Raw genomic sequence first — 17,875 nt, forward strand, 5'->3', positions numbered from 1 at the left:
CTTTTTCTATTTTGCTTTTTCAACTAATTCTTTTTGTCTTCTTTTGCTAACACTTCAAACCACTGAAATCCAGAATCTCATAATTTTCTTTTGACTTATTTAATTTTCATAAAACAAAACAGCCAGAACAGAATTTGTTAAAACAGAGGATTCTAAATCTGGAATTAAAAATAGAATGAGATACTTCAAAAACACAATGGAATGAATGTGATAGAATTTGTATGGATCTAGCATACAAATATGAACTCAAACTAAAAGGAAAAATGCACCAAAGTATCAAATCAAAACAGAATTCAGATTAAGCATTCAAATCAAAACAAGAAACAAATGAATCAAGAAAAGTACTACTAAGATTTGTTGACAATTTTGGAATTACATGACTAGACAAAACTTATAGATCCAGAAAATAAAATGAATCAAACACATCATACGAACCAAATAGAAATTCAAGCAAGACTCAAATATCCTAAAATAAAAACAGCAACACAATTCACCATAGAATCCTACTCACAATTGAAAATAAGATGCTCAAGCACAAATTGAACAATTTCTACCGATTGAAATGCTTAGAATAGCATCCAAATCAAATTAAAAACGTAAAACAACAAGAAAACTTGAACAAAAGATGAACAACATGAAGATAAGAAGAACTCAAGCAGAAAAATGAAAAGAGACACTTATCTCTTGAAGACCATACCTTTAGATACCAAATGATGGCATTGAGCTATGGTTGCGGTTTTTGCGGCTCTAAATCTAGAGAGATTTAGGCAAGGAGTATAATTGGCACAAATTTGGCAGCATATCAATACTCAAAATAATCTTGGAATTACATGAGGTAGGCTCCTCCTTAAATAGCCTAGGAGGACCGTAAATGCACATGTAAATGAAAGGGAAATGCTAGCTGAATTACATGCAAGTGTGAGCACATGGGAGACATGAGCACATGGGAGAAGTGGCGCCTAAATGGAGGTAGGTTCTAGAATCCTTCCTTGTGTGGTTGGGCTAGAACTTACGCCCATTAGGTATAGCTAATTGGGTCGGTCCTAAGTTTACTTAGAAATGAATTAAACTTAGGTTTAGCCTTTTAAGTACCACTTTGCATGTTTCATCACATTTACAAAATGACTTAAACTATGCTACTTTGACTAGAAAAGTGAGAAGAACTATCACACACTAGAGTCTATGACATGTAAAAGTGTGTCCTCTTGACCAAAAAAATATGTCTAAAGTCAGCTTCATTCGAGTCAGGTTGGATTTAACAAAAATATAATCTTTTTAAAAATAGGTTAAATGAAACTCAATTCATTTAAGTGTGAATTAAACATATTTGAGTCAGGTTAGAGGATAATTCACCTATAATTCATCAACAATATTTTTTATCAAGAAAATTATTTTTTATTATAATTATTTACTACTTTTAATTATATAAAGTTGACATCTTAATTTTTTTTTAACATTAGAATATTATTTAACTAGTACTTTTACATGCGCAACACACGGGATTTATTTTTAAAATATAATATATTTGTTACAAATTTTTTTTTCACAAACACAACTATTATTACAAAGCACAATAACAAGATGAACATGGTCATCATGGTTATAATGCATAGCACGAATAACAGAAAATAAAAATATAATGCACATAACAAATAAATAAAGATAAAGCAACTTTAAAACTGTTTTGTTTTCCACCAAAGAGAAACCCACACCTAAAACTTGGTTGTAAGAAACAGAATATGTAAAACATAAATTCTTTACGGGAGTACAATCACTTTTTGATGTCCTTGTTGGGATTTCACTCTTATGTCTCGGAAAAAAAATTGTGGCCTTCTTCAATCTAATGAAATGAAAAAATTTCTTCCACCCACTTCCAATTTTGGTGGATTTCTTAAGAGGATGTTGCACCTGACATCCTTTCCATGTCCATGTGAAAGACGACATATTTGAATTCACCTTTATAAATATAATCCGTAAAGGCAGAAGGCATATGCTATAGAAAAATACGTAGTAATGAGTCAGAAAATTATACTAAGATAGTTAGAAATAGTATATAAAGTAAATTGCACATAAATATCACCAGATGACTTGTTTGACATCGATAACAGTTTAGAGATGACTAAGAAGTGAACCAGCAGATCATGAAAGATAGGTACACGTCTTTGAAGACGATCATAAAATTTTGTCACTAAGAATGGCGTGGAGTCTCCCTTGAAAATAGTTATATGAAAGCAACAATCGCCAACGTACCATAATAAAATATGGTAGTCACCTTTAAAACCATATAATGATTACATTTTATAATGAAGTAATACGTGTTTAAATGTGGTTTTCATGTAATATATGTAAATATCAATACTAATAATAATAGTAATAGTAATACTACGAAATATTTAGATCGAGAGGTGAAGTGTTAGATATATCGCCAAAGTAGAGCTATAACAATATAACACAGATGTTGGAACTGGAATAACCTTGTGACTCTCCTTTGTTATTGTTATTTATAAAATCTAACTTTTTTTATTTTAGCTTTTGATCTACATATATTTTATGTGCAATTTTAGTTTTATTCATAATTATTAATATATAATTCTCATAATTTTGAAATATTTTAAATTAAGGTCTTTATTTTGAAAAGCATACAATAATTAATTCACTGTGAAAGTGGAAAATAATAAAGTTAATTTTTTCTCGCAATATGTTTTTGTAATCCTTGAAGCCCTCATAGCCACAAACACACATGGCTTTAAAGCCCACATCTGACAGATAATGCAATTATTTAGGATATATAAAGCAGTGATAAATATAAGTTGTTTCTGAGCTAGGTAATGGTGGCTTATGACCCAAGTTTGGAATTAAGGTGATGGAAGAAGCAATATTGGACTAAGAAGAAAATAATGCCTTATTTAGTGTTTCTTCTCCTTAAATATAATAGACATAAGTATTGCTAAATTGTGATTCTTTGCTACAACTGTCGTTGGTGGCCATTGAGCCTGTGTTGAATAACAGTGTGTCTACGGTGGAAGAGAGAAGTCAAAAGGATCATTAGAGCTAGTGGAAAATGGGCTTGAATGTTGACGACAAGTCATTTTACAAAATTTTGAAACTCGTGGTATTTAACGGAGGTTTTGCAACCCATGGTATTTAACAGAGGTTTTGAAACCCATGATATTTAATGTAAGTTTTGAAACCCATGATATGTTACAGAGGTTTTTAAACTCATAGTATTTTACAGAGGTTCTAAAACTCGTGGTATTTACAGAGATTCGTAAACTCATGGTGTTTAACAAGGATTCTGAAAGATTTTTCTTGAAGTTAAAAAAAACCCCTGAGACAAGTTCCTCAATGATGATTTAGAAAGGAAAACTATAACCTTGAGTAAATGACTTAATAGATGTTTTAACCTTAAAGAATGTAAAAATAAACTCCGTCAAAACTATTATTTTCTTATAAGTGACTATATTGACATATCACTAATTACATTGATTAATTTGATATATATTAAAAATATGTAAAACTTATATAAATAGTTTTATTTTATTTATTTATATAATAAAAAAATGTTGTTAAATAAAATATTTATAAATATGTAAATCTTATAAAATTTGTAATAAAATAAAAATTATAAGAATGATCTCTAAAACATATTTCACAATTGTATTATTTTAGAGCACGTAAGAGTCTTCTGGAGATTAACATGTGTTCTTGAGGAATGTGTGAGATATTTAAACAAAAATTAATATTTTTTGTCAGCAAAAAATAAATTGCATTAAAATGATTCAAGTCGTACCAATGAGAAAGTGTTACAAAGAGGAACACAAATTAGAGAAATAACAGAAAAGAACACTGTACCTTATGCTTTGAAACCACTGAAAACGAAAACGATAGCTAAAACATGATATACAATAATGCCACGTTTTACTCTACTAACCTCAAACTTGTCCATAGAAGTCGAATTCTAGTTTTTTAACACAGTCAAAATTTGTTATTTTTATTTTGGAATATTTTGATTTGTAAAATTATCATGAAAATTGTAATTATCAAGTAAGTTCGAGAGTTAACGCCCTAATCAATAATTTTTGAGATTATTATGTGAATAAAAATTTTAATTATTAAATAAGTCCGACATTTAACATGATAACTAATAATTTTGAGATTATTATGTTAATGAAAATTTAATTATCAAGTAAGTTTGAAACTTTGCATGATAATTATAATTTTTTAGATTATTAAGAAAATAAATTTTTTAATTATTAAGTGCAGACTTAACACGATAATTTTTAATTTTTAAATTTATATAAATAATATTTTTAATTATCATTTCAAAACTTAACATAATAATCAATAATTTCAAAATTATTAAGAGTCTAACAATTGAACCATTATACAACTATAACTTGATCTACCAATAATATGTTCTAATTTCAAATAATACAAATTTTCATTCAAATTTTCTTTAACCATACTTTAAAATTTAAGTTTAATAATTTTGTTTTAATTATATATTTTCATCGAAAACTGTTACATATTTTTCGCACATGGCGGTACAGCAAATGGATAAGATCCACACAAATATGATAACAATTATGTGGTTCAAGTCTCACCACGTTTTTATGTATGATAAATACTGGTTAAAAATTTAATAAAAGATGAAAAATTTCATAAATAGTTGTTAAAAATTAAGAAGGAAAACTTCATAAATGATTTTATAAGTTCATTTCTTTTGTGTGTGTTGTTGGAATAGTGTTATTGTAACTCAGAGAGAGAAAATGAAAGGTTATCATATTAACTGGTGTATATTAGAATGTGTTGATAAAGCAGTAATTTATACACAGGGTAACACATGGGTACCCCTAACACCCCCCTTAAACTCATGGTTGGATTGGCCATAATCATGAGTTTATCCCGTACATGCAGAAACAATATGCCAGAAACAGGCTTGGTAAGGGGATCAACAACTTGAAAGCGTGCTGGAAGATGAAGAAGCTGAATTTTTTTGATTCCGAACTTGATCACGAACAAAGTGGAGGTCCAGTTCAAAATGTTTCGTTCTAGAGTGCATAACAGGATTTGCACTTAGCAGAACAGCTCCAAGATTATCCGAATACAGCTTTGGTTTGGAACCTTGGATGCGCAACTCAGAAAGAAGAGATTGAATCCACACAATTTCAGCAACGAGAGCTGCAACTGCTCGGTATTCTGCTTCCGTACTACTTCTGGAAACTGTTTTCTGTTTGTGAGATGACCAGGAAACAAGATTAGACCCCATGTAAATACAGTATCCAGTTGTGGATTTGCGGTCGTCAACGTCAGCACCCCAATCTGCATCCGCAAAGCCAATAAGAGAGGTCGTCGAGTTGGGGCGAAGAAGCAATCCATGTGTAATGGTGCCAGCTAGATAACGAAGAATTCTCTTCACAGCTTGCCAATGGTGAAGTTTCGGATCATGCATAAAATGACAAACACGATTAACAGAGTAAGAGAGTTCAGGCCTAGTTATAAGAAGATATTGAAGTGTACCAACAACTGACCTATACAGGGAAGGATCATTGAATGATTCAGAAGAATCTTGTTGGAGACGCGAAGAGGATGTCATAGGCATGGGTTGAGGTTTAGCATGGAGCATATTTGTTTTCTGTAACAGCTCACGTATGTACTGGTCCTGAGAGAGATGCATGTCACCAGTAGATGTTCGAGAAACTTGAATTCCTAAAAAATGATGAAGACTACCTAAATCTTTTAATGCAAAAGAAGAACGCAAAGTGGTAATGAGGTTAGTAATTTCAGTAGGTGAAGATGCAGTGATGATTATATCATCAACATAAACTAGGACAAACATAGTATAAGACGACGTGAATTTAGTAAACACAGAGGTATCACTTACTGTAGGACAAAACCCAAGATCACATAAAGTTGTGCTAAGTTTAGAAAACCAGGACCTGGGTGCTTGCTTAAGGACATAGATAGGCTTGTGTAATTGACATACAAGAGTGGGATCATGAGAGATAAAACCTGGTGGTTGCTGCATATACACACGTTCATTGAGATCACCATGGAGGAACACATTATCAATGTCCACTTGACGAATAGCCCAGTTATTTGTAACAGCATGCGAAAGAACAATACGAATCGTGGTGGGTTTGACTACAGGACTGAAGGTCTCACTGTAGTCAAGTCCCTCAGTTTGATTGAAGCCTTTGGCAACAAGGCGTGCCTTGCAACGTTGAAAAGAACCATCTGCATGCAATTTGGTTTTAAAAATCCATTTACAACCTACCAGAGAGGCATTGGACGGGAGAGCAGTGAGAGTCCACGTTTGGTTCTTGAGGAGAGCTTGATACTCATCAGTCATTGCTTGGGACCATACAGGAGAAGCCATAGCTTCCTTGACAGAAGAAGGAGGAGAAGGAATAGTAGAAACAGCAGTATAAATTTTGGGTTTAAGGATGCCTACCTTGGCACGAGTGGTCATGGGATGAGTGTTAGTAGGGGAAGGAACAAAAGGAAGAAAATCAATATTACCAGTTGCAGAAGCACCAATGTCAGGAACAGAATTGCCAATGGTACCAGTTGCAGAAGCACCAATGTCAGGAGTGGAATTGCTATCAGAAACAACATGCTCATTAACAGAATCAGTATTGGTATGAACAACAGTCAAAGTGGGGGAAATATCATGTGTGTGCTTATGAGAAACAGCAGGCATAACAAAATTATTCGAGTCTTCATTATATGGAAAAGTAGTTTCATCAAAACGAACATGACGAGAAACAATAGTCTTACCAGTGGGCAGGAGATAGATATAACCTCTATTAGTTGGACTGTATCCAAGAAAGAGAGAACACTGTGATCTAAAATCAAACTTATGAGTATTATAGGGACGTAAATTTGGATAACAAGCACAGCCAAACACTTTGAAAACATTGTAATCAGGTTGGCGTTTAAACAACCTAGCATAAGGGTTATCACCATTCAACACAGGGGTGGGAAGAGCATTGATAATGTGGGTGGAAGTGATGAAGGCTTTAGCCCAAAAACGACGTGGCAAAGAGGCAGTGGCAAGAAGCGTTAGGCCCATATCAACAATATGTCTGTGCTTTCGTTCAACAAATCCATTTTGTTCATGGGTGTAGGGACATGTAAGTCTATGGTGAATGCCACAATGTTCAAGGAAAGGTTTAAGACAAAGAAATTCTTTGGCATTATCAGTTTGAATAGAGCAAAGTTTAGAATTTGTTTGGTTTTCAGCAAAACTTTTGAATTTTTTAAACACAGAGAAAACCTGAGATTTAGTATGCAGAACATATATCCATGTATATTTGGTGTAAGCATCAAGGAAAGAGATGTAATACCTTGCACCATTGGAAGCAGGTATAGGAGCAGGACCCCAAACATCAGCAAACACAAGTTCCAAAGGGCGAGAATAAATGGTAATAGAAGAAGTAAAAGGAAGCTGTTTATTTTTACCAAGCATACAAGCAGAGCAAAATTTGATATCAGAAGAACAACGTATATTACAATGCTGTAAAATCTGTTTTAATGTGCCATAATGACAATGACCAAAACGTTCATGCCAGATATTGGCGGTGAGTTTATTATCTACAAAAGAAGTATGAAAAACAGAGGACATATGAGAAGTGTGCATGGTTGGAAAGGTGTAGAGGCCATCCTTAAGAATGCCGCGAAGAAGAAATTTGTTCGTAGCCTGATCAACAACACAGCAATGGTTAGCATGGAATTGAAATTACACATGATTGTCACGAGCAAACTGAGAAACACTAAGTAAGTTCTTGGTTATCAGCGGAACATGTAATAGATTGCGCAATAATAAGGGTTTATCCGTGAGAGAAGAACGAAAAATTGCAGACCCAGTATTAGCAATAAACAAACCTGAGCCATTACCCATTTTAACAGTTTCAGTGCCGTTGTAAGGTTGCTTGGTTGTGTAGACAGTGGGATCTTTCGTTACATGATGTGTAGCACCACTGTCAGGGTACCAAAGTGGATCCTCAGTGGTGGAATGAATGCCCAGAAGAGACGCATCGCTGGGTTCAGGATCTGAGATCGAAACTTGAGAAAAATTAGCACGAGGAGGTGGATTGGGTTTGTGGTCATACCATTGCCAACACTGGAGAGCCGCATGACCATATTTGCCACAAACTTGACACGTTGGTTTGGAAGAGGTCCAAGAACCACGAGCTGGAGAACGGGAAAAGCGAGAACCACGTGCAAAATTTTGGGAGCGAGAAAACCCACGACCACCACGATTGCTATGGAACTTGAAATTGGCTCTGTCATTGGTGGGATTCGAAGGCGTCCAAGTTGAGAGAGCGGCAGTGGCCGGAAAACTGAGAGGATCGAGGTGATGATGGCGTTCAAGACGTTCTTCTTGTACCAGAAGCAGAGCTTCAATCTCTTCAACCTTGTAAGGATCAGTTCTAGACAGAATGGAAGCAACAAAGGGATCAAAATCAGGAGGAAGACCATCAAGAATGGTTTCGATGTGATCTTCAACAGAGATTGGGGCACCAACGGCAGCCAGCGCATCCACCGCGCGTTTGATATCCAAAACATATGCTGAAATAGAACGATCTTTCTTTGGATTCTTTAAGAGAAGTTTCAATTTCTTGATCTGGGCTCGAGTATGAGAGGAAAAATACGTGTTTAGGGTTTGCCAAATCTGTGTTGCACAGGTAAGACCCACCATTTGGGTTAAAATCGGAGTGGTCATGGACGCCAGAAGCCACGCAATCAGCAAATTATCTTGTTGCTTGTAAGAGATGAATGCAAGATTGGGAGTGAGGGTTCCATCGGCCGCAGAAAGACAGCGCGGAGGAACGTTAGTTCCGTCAAGAAACGAGGAGAGCAGCAACCCATCAACGGTGGCCAGAACCTGTTGTTTCCACAACAGAAAATTTTCGTCATCCAGTTTGAGCGGAATAGGAGTGGTAAGGTGATGTAGGGAGACGGAGGAGGAACTCTTGGTGGAGATAACCTGGGTGGACGAAGATGATGATGTAGAAGAAGAGGAGGAAGAAGGATCAGAAGCCATGAAAGAAAAAGGGAAAAAAAAAACTCTCTAGCTCATGATACCATGTTATTGTAACTCAGAGAGAGAAAATGAAAGGTTATCATATTAACTGATGTATATTAGAATGTGTTGATAAAGCAGTAATTTATACACAGGGTAACACATGGGTACCCTTAACAAATAGAAACCTTTCACAAAATGGTAACCATCAAAGCATCTTACACAGTAGTTCCAAATCAACCAACTCCAGAGGGCATTCAATGGCTGTCTGATATTGATCAAGTGGCGCGTCTGCACCACACTCCCACCATCTACATTTACCATGCATATCACAACCATGACACATTAATTCAACAGATGAGAAACTCTCTTAGCAAGATTTTGTGCCACTACTATCCATTGGCTGGTAGATTGAGAAAGTTAGAAGAAGGTGGCAGATTGGAATTGGATTGTAATGCAAAAGGAGTGGTGTTGATTGAAGCAGAATCCACAAAAACAGTGCAAGATTATGATGACTTTTTCGGTGAATCCATCAAGGATTTGGTTCCAACAGTTGATTACACAAAAATCCTAATTCAGGAACTTCCCTTGTTACTGGTGCAAGTAACAAGTTTCCTTGGCCATGAAGCATTTTCCATTGGAGTTGCTATCAGTCATATCTTGTGCGATGGTGTTGCCGGTGTTCAGTTCATCAATTCATGGGCAAAGTTGGCTCGTGGAGACACATTAGAGCCTCATGAAATGCCCTTTCTGGATCGAACTGTGCTAAGATTCATAGCCCCTCCATCACCCCAACGCTTTGATCATCTAGAGTTCAAGCCTTTGCCTCTCATATTAGGAAGATGTGACAACACTGCTGAGAAAAACAAAAGGGTAAAGGCCACCTTGTTGAAACTGACAGCAGAACAAGTGGGGAAGCTGGAGAACAAGGCCAATGCAGATGAATCAACAAAAGGGTCAAGACCTTATAGCAGATTTGAAGTTATTGCTGCACATGTATGGAGATCTGCATGTAAGGCTCGGGATTAGATGAAAATCAACCAACTGTTGTTCGGTTCAATGCTGATATTCGCAATAGACTCATTCCACCTCTCCCTGCGAATTACTTTGGGAATGCTTTGGCCTTAACAGCAGCATCATCACAGGTTGGAGAAATCTTATCAAATTCTTTGGGTCGTGCTGCTAAGAAAATAAGGGAAGCAATTGAAGTTCTTACATATGAGTATATAAGCTCACAGGTACATAAGACCAATTTTTTTGGTCCCCTTTCGACCTTATTATTTATGTCTATTTCTTTCACACTTCTTTTTTAGTTTGACAGTATTTTCTTCTTATAGCATTAACAAAATAAATGTATCAAATTAAAACTGATTCTAACATAATAAACTAAATTGTATCTTGCATGATTGATTAAGTAAAAATGAATCACATTATAGTTAAGAAGAAATAACCAAATTTAACTTTTTAAAATGTTTAAATGACATGAATTAATTCTCTGCAATTATATTATTTTAAAGCACAAATTTTAATTTATTAAATAAAAAATAATTTTAAAGATAAAATTTTTTATTACTATATTAACTTGTTCGAATACTACTTTTAAAAGTAAAAAATAATAGTGTCTAAAATAATTTTTACTATTAATAAAAATTAATTATAAATTAATTTTTAAAATAATATCTAATTAGTTATTAATATTTTAATTATTAATTAATTGAAAATTGAAAATTTATTGTTAAAATTTTGACACATAATTAAAAATCAGTTTATAAAATTATATTTATAATAAAAACTATTTTAAATATCAATAACTTTTAGTCTTTAAAATTGTCTCGACCAGTCCTCGGTCATCAACTCAGAGATTGACCTCAGACATCTTGCATCGATGCTTGGTGATGGAAGGGGGCCACATGAGATGGCCCCCGACACACCTACTAGGGAATTGGTTAGTCTTTGGTATTTGTACCCTAAGCCCCGATGTTGGAGATCGAGATCGAACCTTATTACAAAGTAGTCTTTAAGCCTAACTCAACCCCATAAAACCGGCTTATAGGGTTGAGGTTTGCACCCACTTATATGAAATGTCCTAATCTCTAGTCGATGTGGGATCTCCAATACACCCCTCACGCCGAGACTGTCAACTCGTGCATGAGACTATATATTATGGGTGGTCCGATAGCGGCCCGATAGCGGGTGGCACGATAGGCCCAACAAACATTTGCTAGGATAGGCTTTAAATGGCTCTGATACCATATTACGAAGTGGACTTTAAGCCTAACTCAACCCCATAAAATCGGCTCATAGGGTTGAGGTTTGCACCCACTTATATACAATGAAAGGCTCTAATCTCTAGTCAATGTGGGATCTCCAACACACCCCATCACGCCGCGACTGCCAACTTGTGCGTGAGACTATATATTATGGGTGTTTCGATAGTGGCCCGATAGTGGGTGACACGATAGGCCCAACAAATACTTGCTAGGATAGGCTCAAAATGGCTCTGATACCATATTACGAAGTGGACTTTAAGCCTAACTCAACCCCATAAAACCGGCTCATAGAAATCTGCCTCCTGGTTTTGATCCAAGTACTTGCCGCAGTGTGTATGTCGGGAACATCCATACACAGGTAACTGAACCGCTTCTGCAAGAAGTTTTTGCTGGTACTGGCCCAGTTGAAGGTTGTAAACTTATCAGAAAGGAGAAGTCATCATATGGATTCATTCATTACTTTGATCGCAGATCTGCTGCTCTTGCCATATTATCTCTTAATGGAAGGCATTTATTTGGCCAGCCTATCAAAGTTAATTGGGCGTTGACTTTGACTCTTCAGCCGTTGACTTTTACCTTGATTTGGTCAACGCCCGGATACGGGACGGTACACTGGTATAGGCCGAACGACCAAATTAATGTCTCAGCTCATATGATTGGGCCGACCGATAATGTTCATATCCAGATGGATCGACCGACACCCTCGGTCTATTAACGCTCAAATCAAGGTCAGGAAGCTAAATCATCATTAGAAATTAGGTAAGCCCATTAAAATAATATAAATAGCACATATTCCAGGAAACAAGGTACGTCATTAATTACTGTACACCTTCGAGTGTCGAACGCCCTTTGCCGACTTGAGTGTCAAACTGTCTTCTGCAGGTACCCTTCCATTCGACATTCTTCTCAGAGACTGAGCGATCAGGCGACCGAGACCTGAAAGAGTATCATGAAGACTGAAGGAGTAAGTTGAAATGAAGTGTGAGCTGACTGACCGATAGGAATAAGGAAGACGAAGCCAGTCAACAGTTCTTTGTGTCCCATCTCTCTAGCAAGAACAATTGGTGCCCACCGTGGGGCCGAGAGAAACTAGCTGAAGAATGAAAGTATATGGTATCAAACCAAAGCATGGAAAGGATGAGTGAAGATGATCAAACGACGCTGCTACTATCTCTGCAGAGAGAGATGACCGAAATGAAGAGAAGGAACGAAGAGGTCAGTAGGAAGTACGAGCAAGAGATGTAGACTCTTCGAAGGGAGATTGAAGAGATGAAGAAGAAGCTGGTGGAAGGAGGACCATCTGTTAGACCGACTAATGTTGTCGGTAGGTCCTACACGACCCCTCCCAACCCGAGACCGGTTGAGGAGATCAAGGACAAGGCTCCCACCCATGAGATGGATGGTGAATGCTGTCTCAACAAGTCGGCTAGGATGGTTTTCATGCTGGACTCGGCCCGCCATCACCCCTTCACCAACGCTATCATAGAAGCTCCACTGCCAGACAACTGGAAAGGCTTCAACAGGGATCGGTATGACGACACTACCGATCCAAACGAGCATATGGATGCCTACACCACCCATATGAGTCTCTATACCTCGAACGATGTAGTGTTGTTCCAAGTAATTCTTACATCTCTGAAGGGAGGAGCCGTCAGTTGGTTCACCAAGCTCTCACCCAACTCCATTGATAGCTTCACCACACTTGTGTCAAAGTTCGAAACTCAGTTTGCCACCAGCAGGCCACATCATCTACCCTCCATCGCCTTGGTGGGCATCCGCCAGAAGAAGGGAGAGTCGTTAAGAACCTTCATTGACAGGTTTAGCAAGATGGCAATGAGTATCCATAATCTCAGCCCGAACGTTGCCATGCATCACATGCTAACAACCCTACGCCCGGGGCCGTTCGCTGACAACCTCTGCATGCAGCCGATCAGTAGTCTAGATGAACTTAGGAAGAGAGCAGCTAAGTTCATGCAACTGGAGGAGCCAAGGGAGTTCCGCAACCAGGCCTAGGCAGAGGCCAACGGGGAGAAAAGCAAGGACGAGAAGGATCGCCAAGGCCAACCGAGCCAGCGTGGCGATAGACGCAGAGATAACCGAGGAGACCGTGGAGGGCAGTTCTCAAGGTATACCCCCCTAACAGTCGAGAGGGGAAGAATCCCGAATGAGGAACTCAACGCCGAGCTGATTCCTCCTCCCAGGAAAGCAGCCAACCCAAACAACGCTGACCGAAGAAAGTAGTGTCGGTATCACCAGAATAGTGGACATTCTACTATGGAGTGCCAGACTTTGAAATACAAGATTGAGGAGCTCATCGAAGCCGAACACCTATGCCGATTCGTTAGGGGTGGCCAGGACACGAGGCATTCCCCTCGCAGGGACGAGCCCACCAAAAGGAGGTGAATACGGTGACGTTCTGACCGAGGATGCCACCCATCACCTTTACGGATGATGATTTCAAGGGCGTGGATTATCGGCGGGACAACCCGATGGTGATATCTGTCGATATAGACAGATTCACCATCAGGAAGATGTTGGTGGATCAGGGAAGCTTAGTAGACATCCTCTACTAGAAAACCTTTTGTTAGAATTGATGGCTTAAACAAGACGGGGGTGAATTGTTTCTAAAAGATTTTCTCAATTACTGTACTTTAGAATGAATCTTTAACAATCAACTCAGATAAGCATTTCAGAAAGTCAATCAAATAGTCTAACATAAATAGATATAAGAATTTCAATCAGGTAAAACACGAAGCGGTTGTTTATGGCAGCGAAAATATCAAACAGTTAAAGAGTTGAGAGAGAGATATACACACAAGGTTTATACTGGTTCACTCAATCCCTGAGCTACATCCAGTCCTCAGTCAAACCAGTAAGTATTCCACTAAGTAACCAAACACAGATTAAAAACACCCACAAAGAGGTGATCTCGAAACCACAAGACCTACTCACCCTCTTTGCACACAACACACACCTCAAGCCAGAATCACACTGACTTTACAGAATTTTACAAACACGTTTACAAAATGTAATATGAACAATTACTAGAAACTAAGACAGGGTAGAAAACACATGGAATAACAGTAAACCAGAAGCCCTATGATCAGTTCTTGAATCACAACAAAGCTCAAAAGAAATCTTGCTAAACTTGAAAAACTCTTTTTCACAAACAGATTGTAATCTCTCTTTTTGATCTCAAATCAGAGTGTAAAACTTCTATATTTCTCTTGTGTAAAACATTTGAAAGAAGGCTATATTTATAACCTCTGAAAAACTACCGTTTAAAGCATATTTGAACAACTAAATCAGTTAAAACAGGTTTTCAAAATACTGTTATGAAAACTCACTTTTAATCGGTTGAAACCACGATATAACCGGTTGAATGGTTTCAGAAGTTACACAACTGATTCAAAAAACAGTTTGAAAACTCCTTTGCCAGCTAAGTGACAAACAACCGATTGTCTCGAAACTTTAATCGGTTGTTATTCCCTTTGCATGGAAAAAAACACTTAGTTCTTTAAAATAGATTGAAACAAGCTTTCTGTAGGAATCAAGACTAATCTTACAAAGATTCTATACCCCATAACTAAACCCAAACCTAAAACACGACACAACTTCAGGTTCCATGAGGATTTCATACATCAAAGCTTCCCATCTTCAACAATCTCCCCCTATTTGATGGAGACAAATCCTTGGGATGCTTTTAGGAATGTTCTTTATTTAGAATCTGTTGAATCCTGCATTCATTGAACAAACACAGGGTAATCCAATCCAAAACAGATGTACACCATACACTAGTTCTCACTAGGTGATTTCCAGAATGAACATCAACCACAATCAGATGAGAAACTAACACTTATACAAGAATGCATAAGAACAGTCGGTTATTTCGTAGAGATAACCAGTTAAAATTCTGTAAACCATAAATAACAACAGTTAAAAACTCCAAATTTAAAGCAGTTAAAACAGTTTATAATAGCAATGCTCAAAAATAGTAAAACACAATTAAGAACATTATAACTCCCAGCAATACTTCTCCCCCTATTTATCTCATCAAATAGACAAATTAAAAGAAGACCAACTCAAGGTAAAACATGCATATCAATTATTCCCAATTCATTTCTTAGAGAATAGAACTTATCCTTTAATAAAGGTTTGGTGAAGATGTCAGCAAGTTGACTCTTTGTTGAAACAAACTTGATCTCACAATCTCCATTGTTGATATGATCACGGATGAAGTGATGCCTTATTTCAATATGCTTTGTCATTAAGTGTTGGACTTGATTCTTTGTCAAGTTGATAACACTTGTGTTGTCACACAGTAGAGGAACTTTTTAATCTTTAATCCAAAGTCTTCAAGTTGTTGTTTGATCCACAAGATCTGTGCACAACAGCTTCCAGCAACTATATATTCAGCTTCAGCAGTTGATAGAGCTACGCATGCTTGTTTTTTACTGTGCCATGAAATGAGGCTTGATCCAAGTAGATGGCATGTTCCACTTGTTCCTTTTCTTCTAATTTGCAACCTGAAAAATTAGAGTAAAATATCCTACTAAATGAATAGGAGAGTGTGAGGGATACCATAAACCCATGGATATTGTGCCTTTTAGATATTTCATGATCCTCTTTGCAGCTTTGAGATGTGATTCCTTAGGACATGACTGGAATCTTGCACAAAGGAAAACAACAAACATAATATCTGGTCTGCTTGCAGTTAGATAAAGAAGAGAACCTATTAAACCCCTGTACATGGTTTGATTAACTTCTGGTCTAGCTTCATCAGCACCTAAATAACAGTTTGTTGACATAGGTGTTGCTGCAACTTTGCATGCTTCCATCTCAAACTTCTTAAGAATGTCTTTGCAGTATTTAGATTGACATACAAAGATTCCTTCTCTGGATTGTTTAACTTGTAGACCGAGGAAGAATGAAAGTTCTCCCATCATTGACATTTCGAACTCCCCCTGCATAGTTTTGACAAAATCTGCACAAAGTTTTGCATTAGAAGAGCCAAAAACAATGCCATCTACATATATTTGTACTAAGATAATATCATAATCCACTTTCTTAATGAACAAAGTTTTATCTACCTTTCCTCTTTCATATTCATGAGATAAGAGAAAATGACTTAGCCTTTCATACCATTGACGTGGAGCTTGTTTGAGGCCATACAAGGTTTTCTTTAGCTTGTATACATGCTCTGGATACTTGTGATCTTCAAAACCAGGTGGTTGTGAAACATAGATCTCTTCATTCACAAATCCATTGAGAAATGCACTTTTCACGTCCATATGAAACAATTTGAAACCACTTATACAAGCAAAAGCTAATAACAATCTTACCGCTTCTAACTTTGCTACAGGCGCAGAGGTTTAATCATAATCGATTCCTTCAACTTGATTGTACCCTTTGGCAACGAGTCTAGCTTTGTTTCTTGTGATGGTTCCAGAGTCATCCGATTTGTTCCTAAACACCCACTTGGTACCTATTACATTCATTTGAGTAGTCTTTGGAACAAGAGTCCACACATCGTTTCTTACAAACTGATTGAGCTCTTCATGCATTGCTGCTGTCCAGTGCTCATCTTTGAGAGTTTCACAAACTGATTGAGGTTCAATCTTGGAAACGAATGTTGTATGATTGCAAAAATTTGCCATACTCCTTCTGGTGGATACTCCTCTATGGATTTGGCCAATTATGTTATCAACAAACAAGTCTCTTGGAATCTTCAAATCCTTTGGCAAATCCTTCTGCTGCAGATTTTCAATCGGTTGTCTCAAGGTTTCAACCGGTTGAATTTTTGTGCTGTTGTCAAGGTTCATTAAGAAGATGTTTTGATCATCTTCATCTGTGTTGATCTTAGCTGCACCTTGTTCACACTTGTTAGTCTCATAAAAAACAACATGAATGGATTCTTCAACAGTCATAAGCTTTTTATTATAGACCCTTTAAGCATGGCTATTAAGAGAGTAGCCAAGGAAGATACCTTTGTCGGATTTAGCATCAAACTTACCTAAGCTTTCTTTGCCATTATTTAGAATATAACACTTACAACCAAAGACTTTCAGGTGGCTCACGTTTGGCTTTCTTCCATTCAGCAACTCATAAGGTGTTTTCTTTAGAATAGGATGAATTAGCACATGATTCATCACATAACAGGTAGTGCTCACAGCATCAACCCAGAAGCATTTTGGTAGGGCCGAATCATTTAGAATGGTTGTTGCAAGCTCTTCTAGAGACATGTTCTTTTTCTCCACCACTCCATTTTGTTGTGGCGGTCTTAGTGCAGAGAAGTTATGAGAGATTCCTAGCTTGTTGCAGAAGATGATGAACTTTTCATTCTAAAATTCCCCTCCATGATCACTTTTAATTGCTCCTATGTTACTGCAACATGTGTTCTGAAGTTTCCTTGCAAGCTTCTTAAATTCTTGATATGCTTCCTTCTTTGAGTGTAGGAAAACAGTCAAAGTGTACCTGGAAAAATCATCTACAACCACAAGAGCATACAGATTTCCTCCAAGACTCATAGTCTTAGAAGGACCAAAAAGATCCATGTGCAAAAGTTCAAGGGGTTTTG

General features: G+C 37.0%; 1 protein-coding gene and 1 pseudogene across 1 annotated transcript; both read left to right on the forward strand.

Moving 5' to 3' along the window:
* Positions 1 to 9,205: 9,205 nt before the first annotated feature.
* LOC150027210 (spermidine hydroxycinnamoyl transferase pseudogene) lies at positions 9,206 to 10,512 on the forward strand (annotated as a pseudogene).
* A 2,055-nt stretch (positions 10,513 to 12,567) lies between these two features.
* Positions 12,568 to 13,311, forward strand: LOC137833333 (uncharacterized). Its single transcript, XM_068641689.2, has one exon. The coding sequence runs from the start codon at positions 12,568 to 12,570 to the stop codon at positions 13,309 to 13,311; it is 744 nt and encodes a 247-aa protein (XP_068497790.2).
* The last annotated feature ends 4,564 nt before the right edge of the window (positions 13,312 to 17,875 follow it).

This window comes from Phaseolus vulgaris, chromosome 6 (assembly GCF_051622355.1).
Source record: "Phaseolus vulgaris cultivar YP4 chromosome 6, ASM5162235v1, whole genome shotgun sequence".
Lineage (NCBI taxonomy): Eukaryota > Viridiplantae > Streptophyta > Magnoliopsida > Fabales > Fabaceae > Phaseolus > Phaseolus vulgaris.

What these genes read in the sequence shown, in the direction of transcription:
- LOC137833333 (XM_068641689.2), top strand. Translation starts at nt 12,568, where the DNA reads ATGAAGAAGAAGCTGGTGGAAGGAGGACCATCTGTTAGACCGACTAAT.